The sequence below is a fragment of the Acomys russatus genome, chromosome 29 (genome assembly GCF_903995435.1).
Source record: "Acomys russatus chromosome 29, mAcoRus1.1, whole genome shotgun sequence".
In the NCBI taxonomy this organism is placed as follows: domain Eukaryota; kingdom Metazoa; phylum Chordata; class Mammalia; order Rodentia; family Muridae; genus Acomys; species Acomys russatus.
Window position 1 is genome coordinate 32,915,079 of NC_067165.1, and position 23,194 is coordinate 32,938,272.

At 43.6% G+C, this 23,194-nt stretch overlaps 1 protein-coding gene across 1 annotated transcript; it reads left to right on the forward strand.

The window, feature by feature from the left end:
- Positions 1-20,134: 20,134 nt before the first annotated feature.
- LOC127211768 (phospholipase A2, membrane associated-like) lies at positions 20,135-22,493 on the forward strand. The gene is made up of 4 exons (XM_051171813.1): positions 20,135-20,177; positions 20,385-20,529; positions 20,799-20,908; positions 22,313-22,493. The coding sequence occupies exons 1-4, from the start codon at positions 20,135-20,137 to the stop codon at positions 22,450-22,452; spliced, it is 438 nt and encodes a 145-aa protein (XP_051027770.1). The 3' UTR covers positions 22,453-22,493.
- The last annotated feature ends 701 nt before the right edge of the window (positions 22,494-23,194 follow it).

Genomic DNA, 23,194 nt, shown 5'->3' on the forward strand with positions numbered 1-23,194 from the left:
GCAAGTATGTGGTGGAGAGATGGTAAAGAAAGTGGAGCAGAGTGGTTTGAGCACTATGAAAAGGCAGAAATGGAGCCTCAAGGATGGAAATAGTCTGATGTGAGTGGCCTCTCCTGTCACCTGAGGCCATGGTGAAGACTCAGTCTATACCGTCACTGAGGGCCACATTTGGGTCTGTGGCCATACAACAGCAGGGGACTGTGTCAATGTCCATGACTCATATTACTATCAAAGGCCGTGTGGGTGTCCATGGTCTGGGCTGCCATCTAGGACCATGCTGATATCCAAAAGCTGTGCAGAGGTGGCCCGGCCCCTCACTGGCTGCAGCACTCATGAGTGTGGGTCCTGCACCTCGCCTGGGCAGCACAGTAGAGCTGGCCCTGTGGTGTGGGTGAGGGTGAGCCAGCCCTGAGGACGGGAGAGCAGGAGAGCTGGCCCAGCCCCTTGCTGGCTGTGACATTGGGTCAGCTAGCCATGGCGGCGGTGCTGGAGAGCTCACCCTGGTGGTTGTAGGTGCAGGAGAGATGGCAGGCTGACTAACTCAGCTACCACCCAGGCCCAGATCCAGGGCTCTGAGCTGGCCCACTCCAACATCTGCACCATCTATGAACTGAGGAGACCCACTGAGGATCCTGTATTAATAGTGTAGCAGAAGCCAGAGGCCTTGAACCAGATCAATGAAAGACTCATTGTAACAAACATTTGTAAGTAAAAGTGTGTGGACAAGAGAGTATATTATGGGACACACCAAAACAAACAAACAAACAAAAATAACAACAAGAACAACAACAAAAACACTGCGGCTTTTCTAATGAGATGAGTTGTTTGTTTGTTTTTGCTTTCTGTTTTTTATTTATTTTTTATATTCTTTTTGGGGGAGGTTGTAAGGGCAGAGGGCAAGTACAAAGGGACTGGGAGATGACTGGAATTCACAAAGAATCAATAAAACGGGTTTTGTTTTTTGTTTTTGTTTTTTTAAAAAAAGAAATTTAACACTAACACGATATTGTTATCTGGTGTCCATTAAATATCTAACAAATAAAAGTTTCCTATTGTAAAAGCCCTTAATCATTTTGCTTTATTTTGTTCTTGCTTTCTTCCCATAGAATCCACACACTGGGTACTCTGTTCAGTTGTTGTGACTTGCTGCCCTCCTTTAACCTGAAGCCCTTCCTTGGCTCTGTATAGGACACTGATGTTTGAAGCCAGGACTTGCTCTGCAGAACCCCCTCAACTTGGATTTGTCTGTTCCCTCACAGGAATAGTGCCCGCCATTTTTTAGTAAGACTATCACATAGGCCAAGGTTGGGGGAGCTGAGTATTCTCAAGCTTGCTGCTTAGCCCATCATGGAGGGAGAGGCACAGTGGAGCAGCTTCATGGTGGCTGGAGTGCATCTCAGTAACTTCCTAGGTCTTGGTGAATCAGGAGGCAAAAATGCTCCGATGAGGAGCAGAAATTTGCAGCAGTTTCAAGGCTGCCTCCAGTGACTACTTTTAACTGAGCTGCTATGCACCGTGAAGCTCCACAAACTCCTCCTAACAGTGCCACCATCTGGAGACCAACTGTTCAAACACATGAGCCTGTGAGTAACATTTCTGATCCAAACCATAATATTCTTCCAGTCTTTTTCTCAAGAGACCTGGTTGTTTTCTGTTGCTGTGATATGAACATCATGACCAAAAAGAGACTTGGGAAGGAAGGTGTTTATTTTATGTCACAGCTTACAGTCCATCACGGAGGGGAAAGAAGGCAGGAACTCAGGCCAGGAGCCTAGAGGCAGGAACTGAAACAGAGGCCTTGGAGGAATGCTGTTTACTGGCTTATTCTCCTGACCTGTTCAGCTCACTTTCTATTACCCAAGCCCACCTGTCCAGGGTGGCACCCTCCACAGAGACTGGCAATTCCTCAGTTGATACTCTCTCTGTCCCAGGTGAATCTGGTTTGTGTCAAGTTGACACAAAGTAGCCAGTGCACCATCTAAGTTTATACTCCCAGGGGCAGGAACTGCAGCAGTTAACTCTTCTCAGTGCTGTGACCAAATCTCGACAAAAGCAATGCAAGTCGTGGAGGGTTTATTTTGGCTCCTCGTATGAGGTCATACAGTCCATTACGGCATGGAGAGGGGGGAGGCAGCACTATGCTATGGGGGTCTGATGCTGCCCAATCACATCTCGGAAGATCAACAGCCAGAAAAGGGAGGAGTCTGCTGGTTTCCTTCTTATTCAGTTTAGGACCTCAGCCTATGGAATGAATCTTCCCCACTCTCAGCTAATCTGCTTTTCATTAATTAGTTAATTAATTAATTAATTAATTTAGTGTGTGTGTGTGTGTGTGTGTGTGTGTGTGTGTGTGTGTGTGTGTATGTATGTTGGGTACCGTGGCACATGTGTGGAAGTCAAAGAACAACTTGGAGTTGGTTCTCTGACCATCTTAGGAATTGAACTCAGGTCATCAGGTTTGGCTGCCAACACTATAAGAAGTAGAGGAAGCCCGAAGGAGTAAAGTCCTCAGACCCATGAGAAAATGGCAAAGCTTCCCCTGCCCTAGCGGGTGAGACTCAGAGAGAAATGGCACCTCCTTCCTCTGGCCCATGACATAACTGCAAAGAGGTGCTGGGAGCACTTACATGCTGGGTTGGCAGAAGCAAGGAGGTGAGCTTCCTGGAGGCAGCCCACTCAGTTGTGTAGGGCTAATAAATGAGTGTGTCCCTGGTTTAGACAAAGGCCCAAAGATTTTACCTCAGGACTGGTTACTGTTGCTATACTGCCCTTCCATGCTTATCTCATGTATCTGGCATGGCAGAGACCCTCACTGCCTATAGCTGCACTCTATTGGGAAGACTTCCTGAAGATTATTTTGAAGATGTACCTTCATGGCCTACCGTTGTATAAATGAATTGATGATTTCATAACCCCTGATGACGATTTTAAAGAATTTCTGACTTGATTCAAGTAATTTTAAAACCTTCCTGCAGTACAGCAAAAAATGCTAGGACCTCTGTGAACCTTCATATGTCAAGCCCTTGATTTACAGCAAGATGGAAAACAAGGCTGAAATAAATTAATAACCAAGGAAATACATTCACTCTAGTTTAGTTTAAGGATTAGGCCCAGGTGTACACCACGATAAGAAAGACCATATGAACACAAAAACAAAGGGAATGGTTAGCTATACAAGACAGACATCCATTTCTTAGAAAAACCTTGACATAAAAAACTTGCTTTGAACACAGTGTATATTTGAAACAAGAAAAAGATAAAACCTCTGCTTTGAACTCATAATGAGCATATAGATAAAAACCACTGTTTCGAACTTATAATAAACAAAGTATCAAGTTATATATTAGGTTCAGTAGTCCTACTGTAACTCCCTTTTTAATGCAACAATAGTATCTATTTTTGAATGAGGTGATTTTTCCATACATAGAGAACCTTTGTATTAGATCATATAAAAACCCAAGACAGAGTTAAACAGAGGCCACGCACTTCATCCAAAAATGTGTCTGTCTGTCTATACATCTAATTGTCTGTATGTATTGTATATAGATGTATATTGTATTTATTTGTATTTACATTTGTATGTTTACATATATGTGGAGGAATGGTGTCTTTGTGAGCTCCCTTGCTTCGTCTATTGATTGCATGTTTGTGCATGTGTGTGTGTGTGTGTGTGTGTGTGTGTGTGTGTGTGTGTGTGTGCGTGTGTTTCATAAAGATCTGTTTGGGAAGTAATAAGCAGTCTGGAGTGTTTTCCTGCATTCTTCATCAGGACTCTCGCTTCCAGCAAGCAGCTCTGTTCACTGCTAAGCCACTAAGTTAAAATGAACTAAGGTTTCCCTTTTTATAACCTCTTTATTTACAACAAGAAACTGTCAGGGCTGTGGGCCGCTTGTACTCTGAGTTAAAAGATTAAGATTAAGACCCTCTGCTTTTAAACAATGTAAGTTTTTAGCCAGAGACCCCTTTTGGTGGCAGAAAAACTAGGACTGGGTAGCTCAATTGATAAGGCTTTAGACCCTGAATCTGAAAGATCAAGGTTCAATTCCCTGCCAACTCTCTTTTCCTTAGGGGCCAGCAGCCCCTGGGAGTTAAACTGCATATAGAATTAAGAGAGTTAAACTGTATATATAGAGAGCCCCAAATAGCAAGGTGTCAGGGGCTGTATTACTGTGCCTTCAGTCTGTGGAGAAAAGCTGAGTAGAAGCCGCGCTTCTGCCTGAATTGGTGTGCTGCTCCACTGCTACCTTTGAACTGTCTGACCCTCTGCACTGCACCTTGTATTCTTTGAGTTGCTAATCTTTCTGTTGCTGGAGAAACAAGGAAATTCTGACTTAGGAGCTATTCTCTGGGAATGCATTCTTTTCAGGCTGCCTAGGTGGGCTGCGAGGGATGAAGTCTGTAGTTCTTGCTATATAAACTGTGCCTTATGTGGATTAAAGTTGAGCCTTGATCAGGATTTGCTCATCTTGGCTCCATATTTCTCTTTCATCCGCACCCCCTTTTCGGAGAACTTATTCGATATGGCTCGCGGAGCGGGACAGCAAGACTACCAGCCTGAAGGATTAAGGGCTAAAGTATAGAGAGAAACGCCAGCCGTCAGCTGGTGTTCACCGACGCTGCAACATAAACATAAAAAAATAAGATGCCAGGCAACAGAAATGATATGGAAAAGTTTATTGCAGAAGCATAGGAGAGCAGAAAGGCGGAACATTACCCAACTGGGGGTGGGGGGGTGGAGAGAGAGAGAGAGAGAGAGAGAGAGAGAGGGAGAGGAAAAGAGTGAGACAAGGTGGGTTTGCCCTTTTTATTTATAGGGCAGCTGGCACACCTAGTGGTAGGCAGGTGATAAAGTCATAGGTTGCTAGGCAGCCTGGAGGCAGGCTTGTGAATCTGCTTACATGCTAACAGCCATGCTTTACACTGTGTGCTAGAGCTGGCCTTTCGAACAGGGACCTGAGGAAGGTAAGTTGCAGCTTAGGTCTCACCTGGGTTACTGCAGAGCCCTTTGCCGATAGCCGGGAAAAGATATGTGAGCAATTGGAGTTGAAATTAATACATGCTGCCAGGACCTAGTTATTTTTTCTTGGGTACCAGCAGTGTCCAACCCCTGTCAGGAGCCAACAACCCGACATCCTTGTATACATCTTCTAATATCCCTTAGAATGGAACAAGGTGACTCCACAGACAGAAGGTCCTTTTTACCTATAGAAGATAGAAATACTACAGAGCTTGCTAATGTGATACAGAAACTGGAGGAATCTTTTGAAGATTTTTTTTTTTTGCCTGGTTGACAGAGACAGTGGAAAAGGTGGTTCCAAGTTCTGAAGCAAAACATACTGCTTGAAAATGCTGTGCCTCCTTGTCAGTCATTACTGAGACTGATTGGAGAATGTGGAAATATTTATGATTTTCTTAAAGCATGTACTAAAGTTGCTTCATCATATTTCCAAGGTGTAACTGCTACAGCTGCTTTGGAAGGCCAGACTACTGCCCGCTTTCTGTCTAGTAAAGAGAAAGAAAAATCTGACCAGGGTACATGGCTTACAAATGCTAGTCATATGATAAGCCTGGACATATTAGCAGACAATGTCCCAATAAGTCAGGATGCTCCATGAACTTTATTACTCCTGATCCCACTCAAGGCACAAATCCAAGCTTGCCTTCTTCACTATGCCCTCACTGCCTAAGGGGATGCCATTGGAAGAGAAAGTGGTACTCCCTTATCTGATATTACTGTACCTCCTAAATATGTAAGGCCACCATTGAACCAAGGAAACTGGGTCAGGGGACCACCCCAGGGCCTCCAAATAGCAAAGATGACCCAACAGCCTCAGACAACCAATCCACTTGTCCAAAAAGAACTATTTTCAGCAACTGGAACAGGCAACCCCAATCAGTGCAAGACTGGACCTCTGTTCTACCTCTATGGAAAATAAACATTATCTGTTGGCGTAATTTCCTTGTGGATGGTGTACAGTTTTACCCTTGTTCATTTAAATGCTGATTTCTCTACCCCACTATCTGGTTTGCATTGAGATGTTTATTCTTAAGTATCTCCTGTCTCAAGTTTGTGTAAACATGTCACAGTTTGTTCTTTGTACTGTCAATAAAAACCAACTAACCAATGTTGAACAGGAACAGAGAATAGGGTGGGACAACCTGGTCCAGTGAGAGGAGAAGAAAGAGCAGGAAGGACAGGATGGAGCCATGATAAGAAGACCAGGAAGCACTAGGAGGAATGAACCTGGCCTAGGAGAAGATTTAAAAGCAAGTATAAAGTGAGAAATCTGAATGGAAAGAAACTATAGTAGCATGGAGGTTTAGGATGGAGTAATTGTTGTGCATCATTATGCTATAGGCTAATTAAATGGATTGTAGGCTCTCTGTGTGGTTATTTAGGAATAAAGCTGGTTAAGCAGTAACTACTGATTTCACTAAAATACTAATTCAATGTTAAATGTTAATAATCATTCAACAAATGGAGAACCTGTTATGCCCAGATCACAAGATCACCAAAGACCACTCAGGAGCCACCTCCAACGCAAACACACAGGGGTCTTTATTACAAGTTTGAGCTCAGGCCCACACCATCACCGATGCAATGCATCTTGGATGTAAGGCCCTGAGCCCAGGGGAAGAGGGGTTTTTGTAGATTGAAGCAAGCAAGTAAGGGGGTTTCCAGCCTGGCAAGCATCTCATTGGTTGACATTTGTGGGGAGTGTTGCCCTTTAAACTGAATGATTCCAGTCCGGTGCCAAACCACAAACAGCTAGCTTTTAGTGGATTTGAGGAAGTGTCTGAGCTTTAGATACTTTCCTGTTTCCAGCTGATTAGTTATTCTATGTTTGTGCCTAATGTATATTCATTGGTTTTTCCTGAAACCCGAGTTCAGGACTAGGCCACCTTAGTACAAAGTGCAGATTTTAAGCAAAATGGAGTCACTTTGGTCTGTCAGACCAACATGGAGCTTGAATCTAAGTTTATAGCCTGAGAAGGCTTAGGTAAGAGACAGTTTCTTAGCCAAAGAACAGGAAACCGAAGACAAATGCATTCACAAGGGCTGCTTCCCTGCTGCTGTTTGAGGGCTCAGCTCTCACAGGGCAGAGATGGCTCTGGACACATGGTGAGTTGAAAAGGTGAAACTGGGAAATCAGGCAGCCTTTTAGACAGAACTAGGCTCAAAATGGCACCCCAAAATGGAAAGCGCTTGGACCTTTTTTTCTGGCTTTGTTTTGACTGTTGTTGGACCTAGCTGCAGTGTGTTTCTCCATGCCTTCTCTAAGAAAGTTCAGGGAGGAAGCTGGAAGAAAACCAAGAGATACAAGGCTCAATTACGGACAATAAAATGGGAGGAGGGAACAAGACTCTTCTCTTCTCGATAGAGTTGATCGTGGCTAGAATTCAAAGCTCCCTGGCTACAAGAAGTTTGTCAGCTCTTTCTGGGAAGGGCCCGCAGATACAATTTAGGAACAACTCAGTTCTAAGGAATGATAGACAAGGCTTTGTTTGTTAAAGCCTAAATTGGTGCAACTGGCCCAAAACTTAACATTTTCTTGCCTCTTTGCTTGAATTTTGCTTGAAAGGTTTTGCTTTTCCTTATAGCAGAAATATTGTGTTTCTTGGCATTGCTAAGACATGAGACTTTTAGAGGTTTTTGACTGGATTTGAAATTAAAAAAAAAAATTTTTTTAAACAGGGCAATTAGAGCACACGCCTTTAATCTCAACACAAAGGAGTCCAGGGCAGGCAGATCTTGGAATTCTGGGTCAGCCTGTTTACACCGTGGATCTGCAGCAGGAACCCCTTGCTGGTAAGCTGATTTTCAAAGCCTCAGCCACAGAGAAAGAAAGGGGAAAAAAAAAAAAAAAAAAAAAAAAAAGGTCAGTTTAAGCTTTCCTACTGCTAAAGGTTTGGCTTTGAGAGAATTATGCAAGCCACTTTGCTCTAGCATAGGCCTATTCCTTTAAACATGAGGCACTTTCTCAGGAGCAACAGGTTATGGCCATGCCTGGCACAAGAAATAGAGAACTTACAGGTGACAAAAAACTTTACAGCCTAAATTAAGTCCAAAAACTCTAAGGGTAAAAAACATAACCGCCCATTCCAGATGGAAAAGGGACAGGGCAAAGATAGCCACAACAAGAGAAAAAAAAAAAAAAAAAAAAAAAAAAAAAACCCGGTTACAAGATGCCTAGGGTATATTTAAACTCCAAAATAAAGGAATTTACATAAAGTTTGGCTCTAAAAACATTCCATATGGAAAAGGGCAGGGTGAAAATAGCAAATATAGAAAACCAGGCTCAAACCTCGAAACGGGTATGAGATGCCTAGGGTATGTTTGAACACTAAAATCAAATGGGAGTTTATGTAAAGTTTATTTAAGACATAATGCCTTTTTATGGCTCAGGCAACCGGCCTGTTTCTTAAAATGAGAGGTGTTCTCTCTGGAGTCAGATAGTGGCCTGGCCTATATATCAGGTACCATAGAGCCCAGAGAAGGACATTTAGATCTTACAATCTTGTTTTGATTTCAATTGGATAATGATTGTATGTTCTTTGGTAATGGTAATATCATAATCCTCTTTGAGAAGGGTCAAAAATCAAACAGACCTATATACAAATGTTCTTCCTTTTGCTCTCACAGAGAGCGGGATGCCAGCTTTAATTGATGTGTGCACCCTGCACATCTCATCCATTTATAACGTCAGAACTGTATAATGCTTGTAAGGAACTATGTATTTACAGAACAAAAGAGAGTGACACAGGTGACACTGGATCAGACCTGACGGGATTCATACTCCAGCATGTGGAGACACTGACACGTCTGTTCCAGCACCCTGCATGTTGCAGCCTCACAGCTAGCGGCTCATCAGAGCCTGCTTCCAGGAGAGCTTTGAAGAAAGCTGCCAGTCTCAACTGGTCCATCATTTCAAACTGTTCCAAACAGGACTTCTATTAAGCCTAAAGTTTTTCAATATTTAGAGACTGGACCACAAGTGTTATTGCTATTATTACTTAGCCATTTTTTCCCCAATTTCATTTGGGCCCCTATAAAGGCATTATTCATAGGAAAAGAGCAAAAAGCAGCCATAAGAAGAGAATATGATGCCTCATTTCTCTTAAGGGGGTTAGGGAGGTTTTTGTTGTTTTCTTGGGCTATGGATGTTTATTGTCGTTGGGAATTGGTTTTAAGTTATTATTGATCTTATTCACAGAGAAAATGAGGTTGGACTCAGGGGTTTCTCTCTTTTCTTTTCCTTTATCTGTCAATCATTCTTTCTTAGGTATTGAGATATGGGTTGAAAAAAAAAAAGGAAAATATAGAAATTATATAGAGATAATAGGACAAAAAGTAGAGTATTGAATCTACTCCTTATTTTGTTACTCACAAATAAGGTTATTTTTAATTCATTGATATAGAATTCTACATATTGATGCAAAAATAAGTTTAATTTTGATACATTGGTATAAAATTCAAATTTAAGATTATTCTTCACACACTCATCTATCTATCTATCTATCTATCTATCATCTATCTATCTATCTATCATCTATCTATCATCTATCTATCTATCTATCATCTATCTATCTATCTATCATCTATCTATCTATCTATCTATCTATCTATCTATCTATCTATTATCTATCTATCTATCTATCTATCTATCTATCTATCATCTATCTATCTATCTATCTATTATCTATCTATCTATCTATCTATCTATCATCTATCTATCATCTATCTATCTATCATCTATCTATCTATCTATCTATCTATCTATCTATTATCTATCTATCTATCTATCTATCTATCTATCTATCATCTATCTATCTATTCTAATCGATATCTATCTATCTATCTATCATCTATCTATCATCTATCTAGCTATTCATCTATCTATCTATCTATCTATCTATCTAGCTAATCATCATCTATCTATCGATCTATCATCTATCTATCTATCTATCAATATCTATCTATCTATCTATCTATCTATCTATCTATCTCATCTATCATCTATCATCTATCTAGCTATCTCTATCATCATCTATCTATCTATCTATCATCTATCTATCTATCATCTAGCTATCTATCTATCTATCTATCGAGCTATCTATCTATCTATATCTATCTATCATCTATCTATCTACTATCATCTATCTCTATCTATCTATCATCTATCTATCTATCGATCTATCTATCTATCTAGCTATCTATCGATCTATCTAGCTATCTATCTATCTATATCTATCTATCTAGCTACTATCATCTATCATCTATCTATCTATCTATCTATCTATCTATCATCTATCTATCATCTATCTATCATCTATCTATCTATCTATCTATCTATCATCTATCTACATTTCTACTTTAATTTGAGTTATTGTACCCATACAACTCAATTATAATTCAAGGTTTACTTCTAATATTTTTGAAAGTGCTATGCAGGCTGCTTAGGATAATTAAATGGTGCAAGTTAATTATTAGTTTATCAACTCATGGTCATGTCAAATACTAGTCTAACTTATCACAGGAATATGCATCCTAGGTTTAACAGACAGATAGGATTCTATAGATAGATAGATTATGTAAAAATAAATAGATTGAAAGGTCTTCAAAAACCACAGAAACCTACAGAACATAGCATTTAAAGATTTTTTTTTATTATTTTAAGGATTATTTGACAATGAGACATGTCAACTCCCCCAGCCTACCTCAAAGAAAGTGATAAACATTGAAGAACCTCCTTTTAGAGATGGCTTCAACTGTGGCAAATCAGCCACCATGCAAAACGGCCTCGTTTTCTGCCACAGACAGAATTCTGCCTGAAATGGGGAAGTTTGGATGCAGGCTGAGTCAACTGCCAAACTCTGCCAAGACAGGGTAAGCAAGTCCTTAATAGCTCCTGCTTCACAAATATGTCTGTCAGATATACTGGGCCAAAAGGCCGAAGATGATGCTTCAACGTTATGGAAAGTTTTGGGTTGCTGTACAGATAGCAAACTGTCATTTTTTTTTAACATCTTGGAAGCTGTTAACCTGCACTTCCTGTTCACTCAGATAATTAATTTTATTCCTTCTCAAGTCTCTGGTGGGATTGAAGACAAGATAGTTTAATTTTACAATTAAGCTTAGTTGCTTAGGAGTTAAAAAGATGCTTTTAGGTATATATAGATGTTTTTAGGTTGGTAGAGATACGATATGAAAGAGATTGACTTAGGTACAAAACTTTGGACTCTCAGAAATAGGATAGATAATATTTTCTCCTAAGTTGCCAAATGCATATGAACTGGACATTGTGAATGTAGATCTTACCTAATGGTTTGCATACATTTTCTAGTTTATTATTGAAAGAAAAGGAGTCTTTTATTGGATTAAAGGAGAAAATGTTCCTGTGGACTGTGTACAGTTTATCCTTGTTCATTCAAATGCTGAGTTTTCTGCCCCACTTTCAGGTTTCAATCCAGACATTCATTGTGATGTTTATTCAGAGTATCTCCTGTCTCAAGTTTGTGCAAACATTTGTTCTCTGTATTGTCAATAAAAGCCAACTAACCAATGTTGAACAGTAACAGAGAATGGGGTGGGACAATCTGGTCCAATGAGCGGGGAGAATGAGCAGGAAGGACAGGATGGAGCCATGAGGACAAGACTGGGAAATATCAGGAGAAATGAACTGGATCTAGGAGATGATTTACACGCAAGTATAATATGGGAAACCTGAATGGGAAGAAACTACACTAGCATGGAGGTTTAGGATGGAAGAATCATTGCACAGCCTTATGCTATAGGCTAGTTAAACAGATCCTACGCTTTCTGTGTGGTTAGTTGGGAATGAAGCTGGTTAAAGAGCGACTGCTGATTTCACTAAAACAAAAATTCAATATTAAATATTCAAAAATTCAATATTAAATCCTTCAACAATAGTCCCAGGGGTGATTGGTTCTGATTTCACTGAAGAAATTGAGATCGTTATACAACTTCCTACCAAAAATGTTATAAGTTCTTTCAGAACAGAAATTTGTTTAGCTGCCCCTGCTCCCGTATCATGCCCTTAACGAACAAACAAACAGACTAGCAAAAGTTGAAATCGCACGGAGCCTTCCACTACCCCTTGAAACACCCCAATCTTTGTTCTTGAAAAAAAAAAATCAGGCATGTGGAGAATAATACAAGACCTTAGGAAGATAACTGATATCAGAGAAGGCACGGGAACCCTTCAGCCTGGGCTGCCATCACCTTCTGTCATTCCGAAGATGACAATATTGTCCTTGGTCTCCGAGACTGCCTTTTCACATTCCACTGCATTCTTCTGACTGTCAACACTTTGCCTTTTGTTTAGCTTCACCTAACTTCCAGAGACCTTACTAAGGGTACCCCATAAAAATGTGTCCTTAGGGCATAAAAATACAGAACATATAAAAGTAAATAAAGTAGTCCTACCCTTTATTAGAAGGTTGTGGATATTGCTATCTTACAAGTCTGTAAAGTGTATTCTGATGTTTATCTTATTTACCATATGGATGATATTTTATTTTATTTTTTTTATGAAGATAGGGTTTATTTAGAAGTGGCCTTGCAGTTCTTAGTTGAGCAGTTGAGCTCATATGGACTTCAGATGGCTCCAGAAAAGGTTCAGATACAATCTCCAGCCCCCAATTTCTAGACTGGAGAGCCTTAGATAAGGATTCATGGAAAAAGGTAGAAGTAAATATTAAGAACTCACTTACGAAAAAATAGAGGTAAAGACATGCCTCTTGCTGTGTATTTTCTTTACAGCCTGTTTAGACAGACATTAACAAATGACAATAGAATCTTCCATATGCTCCAGAGCCCTCAGCTTCCTCACTCAAAATAGTGTTTTTTCCCTGGTACAAAAGCCTAAAAAAGACAGCTCAGGAGAGGCTAATAATGTACGGAGAAAGAAGTCAGCCTAGGAGGAGAAATCTAACTTGAAGAGGGAGGCAACAAAGTACCATAATTCGAACTGCCCCTCTCAGGTCCCTATGGCAACCTCCACCACACCTCGTTATAAGCCACTCCCTGAGACCTTTAAAAGATATAAATAAAAACTACCATCATCTGGGCACTCAAACATTAATAAACTTGTCGGATGGGAAATGCGAACTAGCACCCTCCAGGTCATTTTACCAAGGGAGGGGAGAGAGAGAGAGAGAGAGAGAGAGAGAGAGAGAGAGAGAGAGAGAGAGAGAGAGAGAGAGAGAGAGAGAGAAAGTGCAGAGGCACAGACCAATCCAATTCTCTAGACTTGAAAGAACTGCTGCTCCTCCCCCCCCCCCATACCCCGCAGACATTTTGCTAATATGGGACTGACAGGAGAGCAAGCCCAAAAGTCAGAGGCTTATTTATTTTAATAACATTATATCCGTCACTTCAAGATGGAGCCACTTGGAATGAAAGGGGCCTTATAAAGTCTATTGCTTAACTAGATCCCCTCAATGTCTACAGCTAAGGGTGGGGTGGGACCCTGAAAGCACAAGTTGGGTGCTGCTGCCCTTCACTCTTGACCTCAAACTTTTAAAAATCAAACCCACTAATCAATAACTGCCTTTGAGCATATACCCCCTAAGAATATTCATTTTGTTCTAGATATAAGCACTGCTAAACCTATCAAAAACTTCTTGGATATTTACAGCTATGTTAAAGGTTTTAGAACCAGACCCGTCCTGGTCCCCTTGACAATGTTTACCTAGGGCTGTCACTCAGAGATGCTGCTGTGATTGCTGGCCTATCAGGTCACAGGCGGAGCAGCTACCCAGGCTTCGTGGGGAGCTTCAGGGTTTGATCTGGGGTAGAGGGAAGGATTGGGAGGAATGGAGGGAGGAGAAACTGCAGTTGAGGTGTAAGGTATGAGAGAAGAATTAAAAAAAAAAAAAGAAAGAAAGAAAAAGATAGATTGTTCTCAGTCATACACAGAAAGGAACAGCTAAGTGGCCGAAGGTGTGGCTCAGTGAGACAGTGGGAGCCTAGCATGTACAAGGCTCTGGGTTTGGTCCTCAGCACTAAATTAGTGAATAAAGGGATACTCTTATAAGTAATAAATTAAATTGGATTAAAAGTATCTGAAATCATATAAAATAAGATAATTCAATAAAATGGAGGAGGAGGAGGAGAAGAAGAAGAAGAAAAGGTAGTGAACAAAATGGAGATCACTGGGGCCATGCCATGAAAGGGGCTATATGAATCCTTAATATTCTCACTCTCTCTCTCTCTCTCCCCCCGCCCCTCCCCCTCTCCCTATTCTGCACTATTACTTATCTCTCACATTTATGGTCTGGGAATGGCAGCCTCGTGTGTCCAGCTGGGGCTGGCAGAGCACTGCCTTTTGTCTCCTGTTACACTAACATCATATCAAGTGAATGGTTCCACATGGCCGCCTGCAGCCTGAAGCTTTCCTTTACCCCTCAGTGACTTCCACTCAAGTACAACCATGTTCCTGGCTACACAATGGAAAAGAATTTCAGGGTAATGGAGCTGGAGTTCGTTAAAAAGGCATTTTGACATAGATTTCAAGCACAGAGAGGTGCTCAGGGGACAGTGAGGCAGCTTCTCAAGGGAGAGGCGTCCCCATTCTTGGCAGTGGCTGCACATATGACCCATGACTTTCTAGTCCCATCACTTGGAGAATGTCAGTCACAGCAAATTAAAAATCAAGGAGTTGTTTTGATTTCTTTTTAATAGACGCAGCTCTAAAGTAGATATATGAGGGGTGTTGTCGGCAATAAGAAGTCCCAAAAGTCAGGGTTAGAAGTTGCCTGAGCAACAAGTAGGTATATTTACTTATTTTATGCATTATCTTTACTGTTTTTAATTGGACATGCCTTAAGGAAAATGCCTATTGGCTCCAAGGGCAGTTCTGGCATTACCAGCTATGTGTGGAGCTTCCTGACTCTGCCATCAGGAAAGAGAAACCAACCAGATCTTAGGATAAAGGGCTTCCTTTCCCTCTCCCACCTCCTCAATTTTCTTTCTGTTCTGCCTCATTATGAGTGGCAACTCCTTGTCTTGGAAGGTCCCAGCTTCCCATGGTCAAGATGTGAGCGAAGAGCTTTTCGAATATAACCTTTAGGATTTTGAGGCATATTCTTTTTTCACTTCTAATTTGTGAGTTTTTTTTTTTTTATCATAAAAGTAGGTTTCATCTTATGAAATACCTGCTCTTCATCTGTTGAGATGGCTGAATACCTTTGCATCTGTGTTGGCACACAATATATTCTTTCATCAATTTACAGGTACCAAACCATCCTTTATAGTGGAATGAATCCCACTTGGTCTGGGTGGGACCCTCTTAACCTATTTTTGCATCTGGTTTGAGAGGATGTTGAAGATTTTTGACCCTGTTGAAAACACATTTGGGTCTTCATCACCTTCAACCAGCATGTGATTCCCACGTGAACAGATATCTTGTCTTGTTCAAAGATGTCCAAGGGCTTAGGTTAGACATTGGGGGAAGAAGGAACATAACCACGTGGTCAGAATTTTTATTTAAAAAAAAATCTTAAGAATCCGGCTACCTTGGCTCATGCCTGTTATCCCAGCACTCAGGGAGTCAAAGACAGGTGGATCTCTGTGAGTTTGAGGCCAGCCTGGTCTACAAAGGGAGTCCAGGACAGCCAAGGTTACACACGGAAACCCTATCTGGTATCATCGAGGCCCTTAGTATTGATGCAGTCTTAAATCCTGGACCCAGTGGGGCCACCAGGATGTATGGAGGGGGAGGTGGCTTCTGCCTATGTCCTAGTAAGTTCTCCAGAGTCTGAGAGGTTGGACAGAAGGGGGATGGTCTACCTGAGAGGATGAGATCTCCAGGAACCTTCACTCCAGCTGCTCAAAGGAGGACCCTGTGCTGAGAGGCATGTAGGGGCTCCCAGCAGCTTTGGAGGCTTTATTATGTCACTGTGGCTTACTTCTTTCTTTCTTTTTACTTTTTTTTTTTTTTTTAATGAGAGAGCACAAACATTGCCCCCCTACCATAAATTGTAGTCACCGGAAGCGGGTGGGAGGTGGGGGATCACAAGCATCAGCCTATGCAGAGTGCAATGGCAAAGCCTTACCCTGGGAAAACCACCTTTTATGACTCAGCCCTGCCAGGTAAGTATTCACTGTGGCTTCCTGATAAGAGCAAAGCTCCCCAAAATGAGTAAGGAGGTGAGGTAGAAAGACCAAAAACTGGCGTGACATGAGAAGGAAGCTCTTCACTGTGATTTCTGTATGGTTTGTCTTTCCTGCGGGCACAGCTAGGATGCTCCACATACTGCCTATTAATGCCAGAACTGCCCTCAGAGATGAGGGGGCTTTTCCTAAAGACATCTCAACTGGAAACTGTTAAAGACAAACTAAGCCATGCCTACTTAGGGCCAAAATGATTTCTAACCTTCATTTTATTTTTTTAGCACTTTTTATTCCTAGTGTCATCCCTCATAAATCCACTTTACAAAGGAAACCCCTCAACTTGCTGTGAATTACACTGAATGATTGGGGACTAAGGAGTGACTTTCCCTTGAGAAGCCTGCACCCACACTGGGACGTCTCACCCCTCCCCTGAACACCTCTGTAGTAAGCTCTGTACTTAGGGGCAGTCCTTTAAAAGTCCTTTAATGAGCTCTGCTTCCTGCTGCCTTGTCCTGACATGTTTACCATATAGTAAAGCTAAGAACCCAGCTTGACCTGAGTGCAAGTCCTAAGTGGGGAAGGTTACTCCCCAGGCTATACTTCCTGGAGTGCTGACCCCATCCCCACACTGTAAGTAGCAGATCTTAATTGGCTTAAGGCTCTGAAGCAGAGATAAGAGTTGGCCTGATGGTTGCATCCTTGTGAGGGCTGAGGGTCAGTCCAGTACTCTCTGGCTGTAGTTTCTGGCATCTTGGACTCCTTGGGTAGTAGAAATATCACCCTGTGAGCACCTCTCCCAACTGACCTTTCCTTTTTGTGTCCTAGGGTCAGGGTTCTAATGACTTCATCTTAACTATTATTATCTGTAATGACCTTATTTCCTAATAAGGTCATATTTGAAGGCTCCAAGACATGAACAGGAAATGAGGTCATGAAAGGGCAACACATTTCAACCAGTAACATATTAAAAGAAAATCTGCCTTTTTTTTTTTTTCTTTTTTAAATCTTTGTTTTTCAAGATAGGATTCCTCTGTGTAGCCTTGGCTGTCCTGGAACTTGCTCTGTAGTCCGGGCTGTCCTTGAACTCAGAGATGCACCTGCCTCTGCCTCCTGAGTGCTGTGATTAAAGGCATGCACAGCCACTTCCGGGTGGCTGGAAAATCTGCATTTTGGCAAATGGTGTACATTTGAATTTTTTCACGCGGATGGACATCTGCTTGAATGACTCACGGTAGAAACAGCAACGATTACTAATCTCATTTATCAATAGCTTAACGTCCAAAACATCTCACCTCTCACTCATACTGTTTCAGTGTCATTGCCCTTTGTTCCTGGATCCAGTGTCCCAGAAGCCTGCTTCCCCTCCTTCACGATCTTCCAAGAGGAACTTGGAAAGGTCACGGGTTGTATCTGGTTTCTGTTTGTCCGGCCTGGATGTGACCTTTCCAACCGGTGCTTATGTGGGAAGCAGATCTGTGACGTTACCCACCATCGGCTAGGAATAGTGAGAAACAGAAGGAGTGTTTGTGCACCCCACAGCCTCTGCTAGAGGAAATTTGGAGGACCGGTGCCAAGTGGTTTACTTAGGGCTGTGGAAGCCAAATTCTTCGCAGGGCTTGAAGAGCATGGAGGAAGGATGTTTACTTGAGGCATGAAATCCCTGTATCCCTGAAGACTGGAGAATGAAGACGTCATGGACCCAGGAAGCATCAGCAGGCCCATCACCAAACAAGTCAGGATTAGGGACAGTGGAGGCAGAAGTTTGGTGGGAAAATTGGGAACAGCCATGGGATTTTCCCAGGCTTAAAAATTCATATGGGGCTGATAAGATGGCTCGGTCAGTAAAGTGCTTGCCTTGTAGTCCCAAGGACTTGAGTTCAGCCCCCAGAACCCATGTTAAAAAAAAAAAAAAGCCAAGTGCAATAGCATGCCTTTGTAACCCTGTTGCTTGAACCCAGGCCTGGGACCCTTGGAGGTGAGGATGAGCTGGCAGAAGGTCAACCACACAGACTATGGAAGTCAGGCAAGTGGTAAAAGCAGAAGGAAGAGCATGACCCTTTAGACTTCCCCCCAAAAGCTCACTGTCTCATTGGTTCTTGGACTATTATAAGCTGTTGCTGTGGCTCCCTGTCATTGGCTTGGGTCTAGTCACCCGTTATGATGTCATTGGTTTCTGGGCAAGCCTGGGTAGGTTTTAGGCCAGTTCTATGTTATTAACAACAGTCTGTGTTCCTTCTACATATCCCCAACGCTACCAGTGTGTGTGTGTGCGTGTGGGGGTCATTGAGATGGCCAGCTTAGCTTACTATGTGAACTCCATGCTGATGGGAGGCCCTGTCTCAGGAAACAGAGCAGACAGCCCATGAAGAACAATCTCCAAGGTTGCCCTCTGAACTCCCCATGCAGGCACACACATATGCACACACCCTTCATATGCATGTACCTGCACAGATGTGTACATGCACCCAGGAACAACCACAGTCACATAAACACACCCAGAAGCTAGCTGGGCACTATGGCGCATGTATGAAATCCCAGCACTTGTGAGGCAGAGAAAGGTGGATCTCTGTGAGTTCGAGGCTAGCCTGGTCTACAACGCAACTCCTGGGCAGCCAAGGCTACATAGAGAAACCCTGTCTTGAAAAACCAAGGGGTGGGGCAGGAGGAGGAGAGAGAAGAGGAAGGAGAGAATATGGAGGTGCTGGCCTTTGTGACAACAGAGAATCCACCTCATCCTAGTCTTCCCATGCTAGACTGGACTGTGGGGGACCCAAGAACTCGTCCTCACCACCTCCAAAGAAGGTTGTGCAGCCTTGGAACTTCACAGAGGCTTAGAATGTCCCTTCTGTGGTCAAATGAATGTCTGATGGATGAAAAGAACAAACCATGCAGAATCCACATTCTCTTTCCTATGACCAGATGTCACAGCTTATCAGAAGAAAGGAACACTGCAGGCGTTCAAACACTCTCACTCCCTCCACTCTGCACAGTCCTAGACCACTCTTGGAAGTGGTTGTTGGGAGGTGAGCTTATGGAAAATTGCCTAGGTAGGAGCTGGGCCATGCTTCTCAGCAGCTGAATGGGGCTTCAAAATCAGCTGAGATTTATTATGACATCAAACCAGCTGCTAGGGGGAATTATCTACTCAGGGCCTTGGGTATGCCCATCTGTGAATCCATTATTTGGCCACACCTACCTCACTTTCTCCGCCTTACCAATCCCCAACCCTGCAGGAAGGAACAACTATTTAAGGGCAGTTGGAGTTCAGGAAAAACAAGACAGGCTATTGAACAAGCAACTGCAGCAGCATCTGAAAGGTAAATGCCCAGAAACTCCTGCCCTTTGGCTGCATTTGAGGGATTGTGCAGGTGCATGTGTGTGCATATGTGTGTGTGTGTGTGTGTGTGTGTGTGTGTGTGTGTATGTGTGCCTGTGGATGTGAGCCCCCATCAGCTAAATGTGTACAAGACAGTACTCATAGACAAGTGCGTTGTATGGGTTTGTGAGGGTGCACAGTGAGAATTCGAACGCATGTGTGTGCACATGTTATTGGTCAAGGGTTAGAAAGGCTTGCAAAGGGAATGTGCAGTTTTAGTTGGGAGGAGAATTTTGGGGATCAGAATTCATGGATGGGATTCCCAAGCCTTGAATCTGACATGAGGATCCATGTGGGGTACTTGGGGAGGGGGGCATTGACTCCCCATGCTGTGGAACGAGTCCAGTCAGCCAGGAGGAATGAAGGAGGTGCAAGGGTGGTTCCGTTACTACACCATTCGTGTATGAGGACCAGTTCCACAGACCAGGAAGGGACAAGAGATGACATGTGTGATACACCATTGGAAGCCACTCTGTGTGCACTCTCTGCAAGAGCATGTCTGTGCTCTGGGGTGGCTGAGTTGGACAGCAGAGCAGGGGCTGGGGCAGACAGAGGCTGAGACAGCATGGGAGGAAATGCTCAGGCCTGTCCCTCGGTACATCCTTCACAGAGCTGACAGCATGAAGTTCCTCCTGCTGCTAGCAGCCGTGATCATGGTCTTTGGTAAGAATTGACCCTGAACTAAGCAGGTAACCTGAGGAGGGAGGCACCCTTTCTCTCAGATTTCCTTCCTGTCCTCCTAGGTCTGTCTCTTGGTGGGAGGAGGAAGGAAGCGATTTGTATGGAGGGATGGTAGCAGAGACCTGCCATGCACAGATGTAGCACAGGGCTTGCCACCCTTCACCAGGCTATTTCTCCATTTCCTTTCAGGCCCAATCCAGATCCAGGGGAACCTTCTGAATTTTAGGAAAATGATTGAGATTAAGACGGGAAAGAACGCTGAGACTAGCTATGGATTCTATGGTTGCTACTGTGGCGTGAGTGGCAGAGGAGCCCCCAAGGATGCAACAGATCGGTGAGGCCACCCCAGTGCTCTTTATCCTCTGTCACTCTGCCTGGAATGGGACTAGGACAGAGCTGGTGTCCACTGCCTCAGTGTCGTGGTGGATCCCAGGCAGCAAAAGTCAATAGCACATTGGGAACTCTGCTCTGGACCACTCCAAAGCTCTTGAGTCTCCCTGCTCAGGGTCAAGGGTCAAGGGTCAAGGGTCAAGGGGAAACGCTGGGCACCAGGACTCCAGGCCTGTAAGCAAGTAGCCTAAACAGGACATGTGCCCCAACCAGGTGCTGCTTTGTTCATGACTGTTGCTACAAACGTCTGGACGAAAGTGGATGTGGCACAAAATTTCTGACCTATGACTTCACCTCCGAAGGGAACAATATCATCTGTGCTGGTAAGAAAGACCCTGAGAGGCCAGCAAGCTTCCTTTGCTTCTTTGTTGATCACATGCATACTGGGGACTTCACTGGTGCAGGAGGGGAATCTATTAAGAACCTCACAGTCAAGTGGAAGCAAGAAAAATGGTGAAGAGGGGGGTGAAGACTCCACTAGGAGAGCAGAAAAAGCCTTCACCCTGTCTGATGCTTGAGGTGGATCCTGCAAGCAGTGGTGTCTTAGCTGAGTCCTAAAAGACTCCTAGAGTCAATGAAGCACACATTCGCTAAAACAGGGAACACACAGCCATCCCCCAAACAGGGCCCAGTATGGCCAAAGTGTCAAAGAGGACTGTCAGTCACTCTGTGCTGTCCAGTGGATATGTGAGGATAAGTCTGAGCTGTGTGGATACAAGATCAAGCCATGTGTTCTTTGCCGTTGTCTTGAGGTTTGTGTGCTCCATCAACAGGGGCCTATTATTTAGCAAAGCAGCCAGAAGCACATTTGCAAAAGGAGGACTTGCCCTGGCTGCAGAGGGCATGGGCAGCATGGAGAGGGACACTTGTGTAAAACAGGCACAGTCAGGATGGAAAGATCTCACCCTGGGAGATTTCCAGAGAAGTGTGCTGATGGATCTGGGCAACTTCTACAGCATAGGATTAGCCCTGCTCCTCAGCTCCACATGTGTTGCCAGAATCTGTGCTTATTCAATAAGACACATTAAAGGTCCCTAACCCTAACCCTAACCCTAACCGTGGCCTGTGACAACAGGTGACTTTCTTCTCTAAGAGGAGAGGGGAAATGAACACATCTCAGAAGCCCCTGTTGAGTTCTACTTTTGGCACTTCAGTCAGAATAAAGCTACATGTTACCTTAAGACCAATCTCAGCCAAGGTTAAAATGGTAGATCATACAGGTAAATGGTGGACCATACAGGCTTTCACCAATTCCACCCATCCTGAGGCCACTGAATCTGAGGCCTCTAACACAAGCAGACCTGCTAGCAAGAAATCAGGCCAGTGCTGTAGCTCAGCTGGCATTGTGCTAGCCTACCATGCCTGAGGGCCTGCGGTCCATCCCCAGCACTGTACGAATTGGGCAAGATTGGCCATGTCTAGAATCCCGGAACTCATGATGTCGAGTCAAGAGGAATACAAGTTCGAGGTCATCCTCAGCTATTTAGAGAGCTCAAGGGCAGCCTGTGCGACCTTGTCTTTAATTTAAAAAATGAGGGGTGCTAGGAAGTCATGCAAACCTCTGGTAGTGCCAGGTGTGGCGACTGTACGTCTGTATCAGATGGGGTGCTGCCTTTCCAGGCAGTCCTGGTTGTTTTCTCAGAAGAGACAAGGTCCCCTCCCCCCACAAGCAGACGTGGGGTATTAGCAACTTCAGCTTAGTGTCTGTTTTTGCCTAATTTCCGCAGACCAGGGCTCCTGTAAGAAACAGCTGTGCGAATGTGATAAAGCTGCTGCGGAGTGTTTTGCTCAGAACCAGAAAAGCTACAGTCTAAAGTACCGGTTTTACTCCAACATTTTTTGCAATGAGGAGGCACCCAGCTGCTAAGAGGGCCACTTCTGTGACCCCTGCATTTACCTAAGAGAGTCCCGGGGCACGGGGGTGGGGCTCTCACAAATAAAGCCATGCATCAACAACCATGTGTCTGTTCTCTTATCTCAAAATGAGACGCTGATAGAAAGCGTGCATGATAAAAGTATCGGCCTTGAGGCTGGGGTGATGGCTCAGTGTGCAAAGTGCTTACCACAAATGCATGAGGACCTGTGTTCAACCCCCAGAACCTACATACCCCCTGGCCTTTCCTGGCCCCGCCTTCAGGCAGGCAGGGACTTAGGGAGTAGAGGTCCGGCAAGTGCGAATCTCTGGCTGATCTGCAGTGGGAAAGGGGGAGGGGCCAGAGCAGGGGTGGGAAGCCAGTGGTCCCATGGCCAGGCTATGTGTAAGAATTTTTTTAATGGAAGAGAACTAATTGGCAGTCCTTAAGCACCCCAGAAATGGTCTGGGGTGCTTTGGAACAGTGCGGATGCACAGGTTGGCCATGGAACAGGGAGTGCCTATTCGAATCACACACTGTGCAGAGGGCAACCTGGCCACTCTGAGTGCACCCAGTGGGGTGCAATCTATGTTCCCACCTGACTTTAAAATCAGTGTAGCAGCATCTTAAAAAAATTTTTTTTATTCATTAGCATGCATCTAATGCTTTGCCTGCATGTACACGTGCAGCCCAGAAGAGGGCATTAGACCACTCTGTAGATGGCTGCGAGCCACCATGTGGTTGCTGGGAATTGAA

Bases quoted from the DNA above. Each gene is read 5' to 3' on its own strand.
- LOC127211768 (XM_051171813.1), top strand. From the start codon at position 20,135: ATGAAGTTCCTCCTGCTGCTAGCAGCCGTGATCATGGTCTTTG. The intron at 20,178-20,384 runs GTAAGAATTGAC...ATTTCCTTTCAG, and splicing joins AGCCGTGATCATGGTCTTTG to GCCCAATCCAGATCCAGGGG. The intron at 20,530-20,798 runs GTGAGGCCACCC...TGCCCCAACCAG, and splicing joins CCCAAGGATGCAACAGATCG to GTGCTGCTTTGTTCATGACT.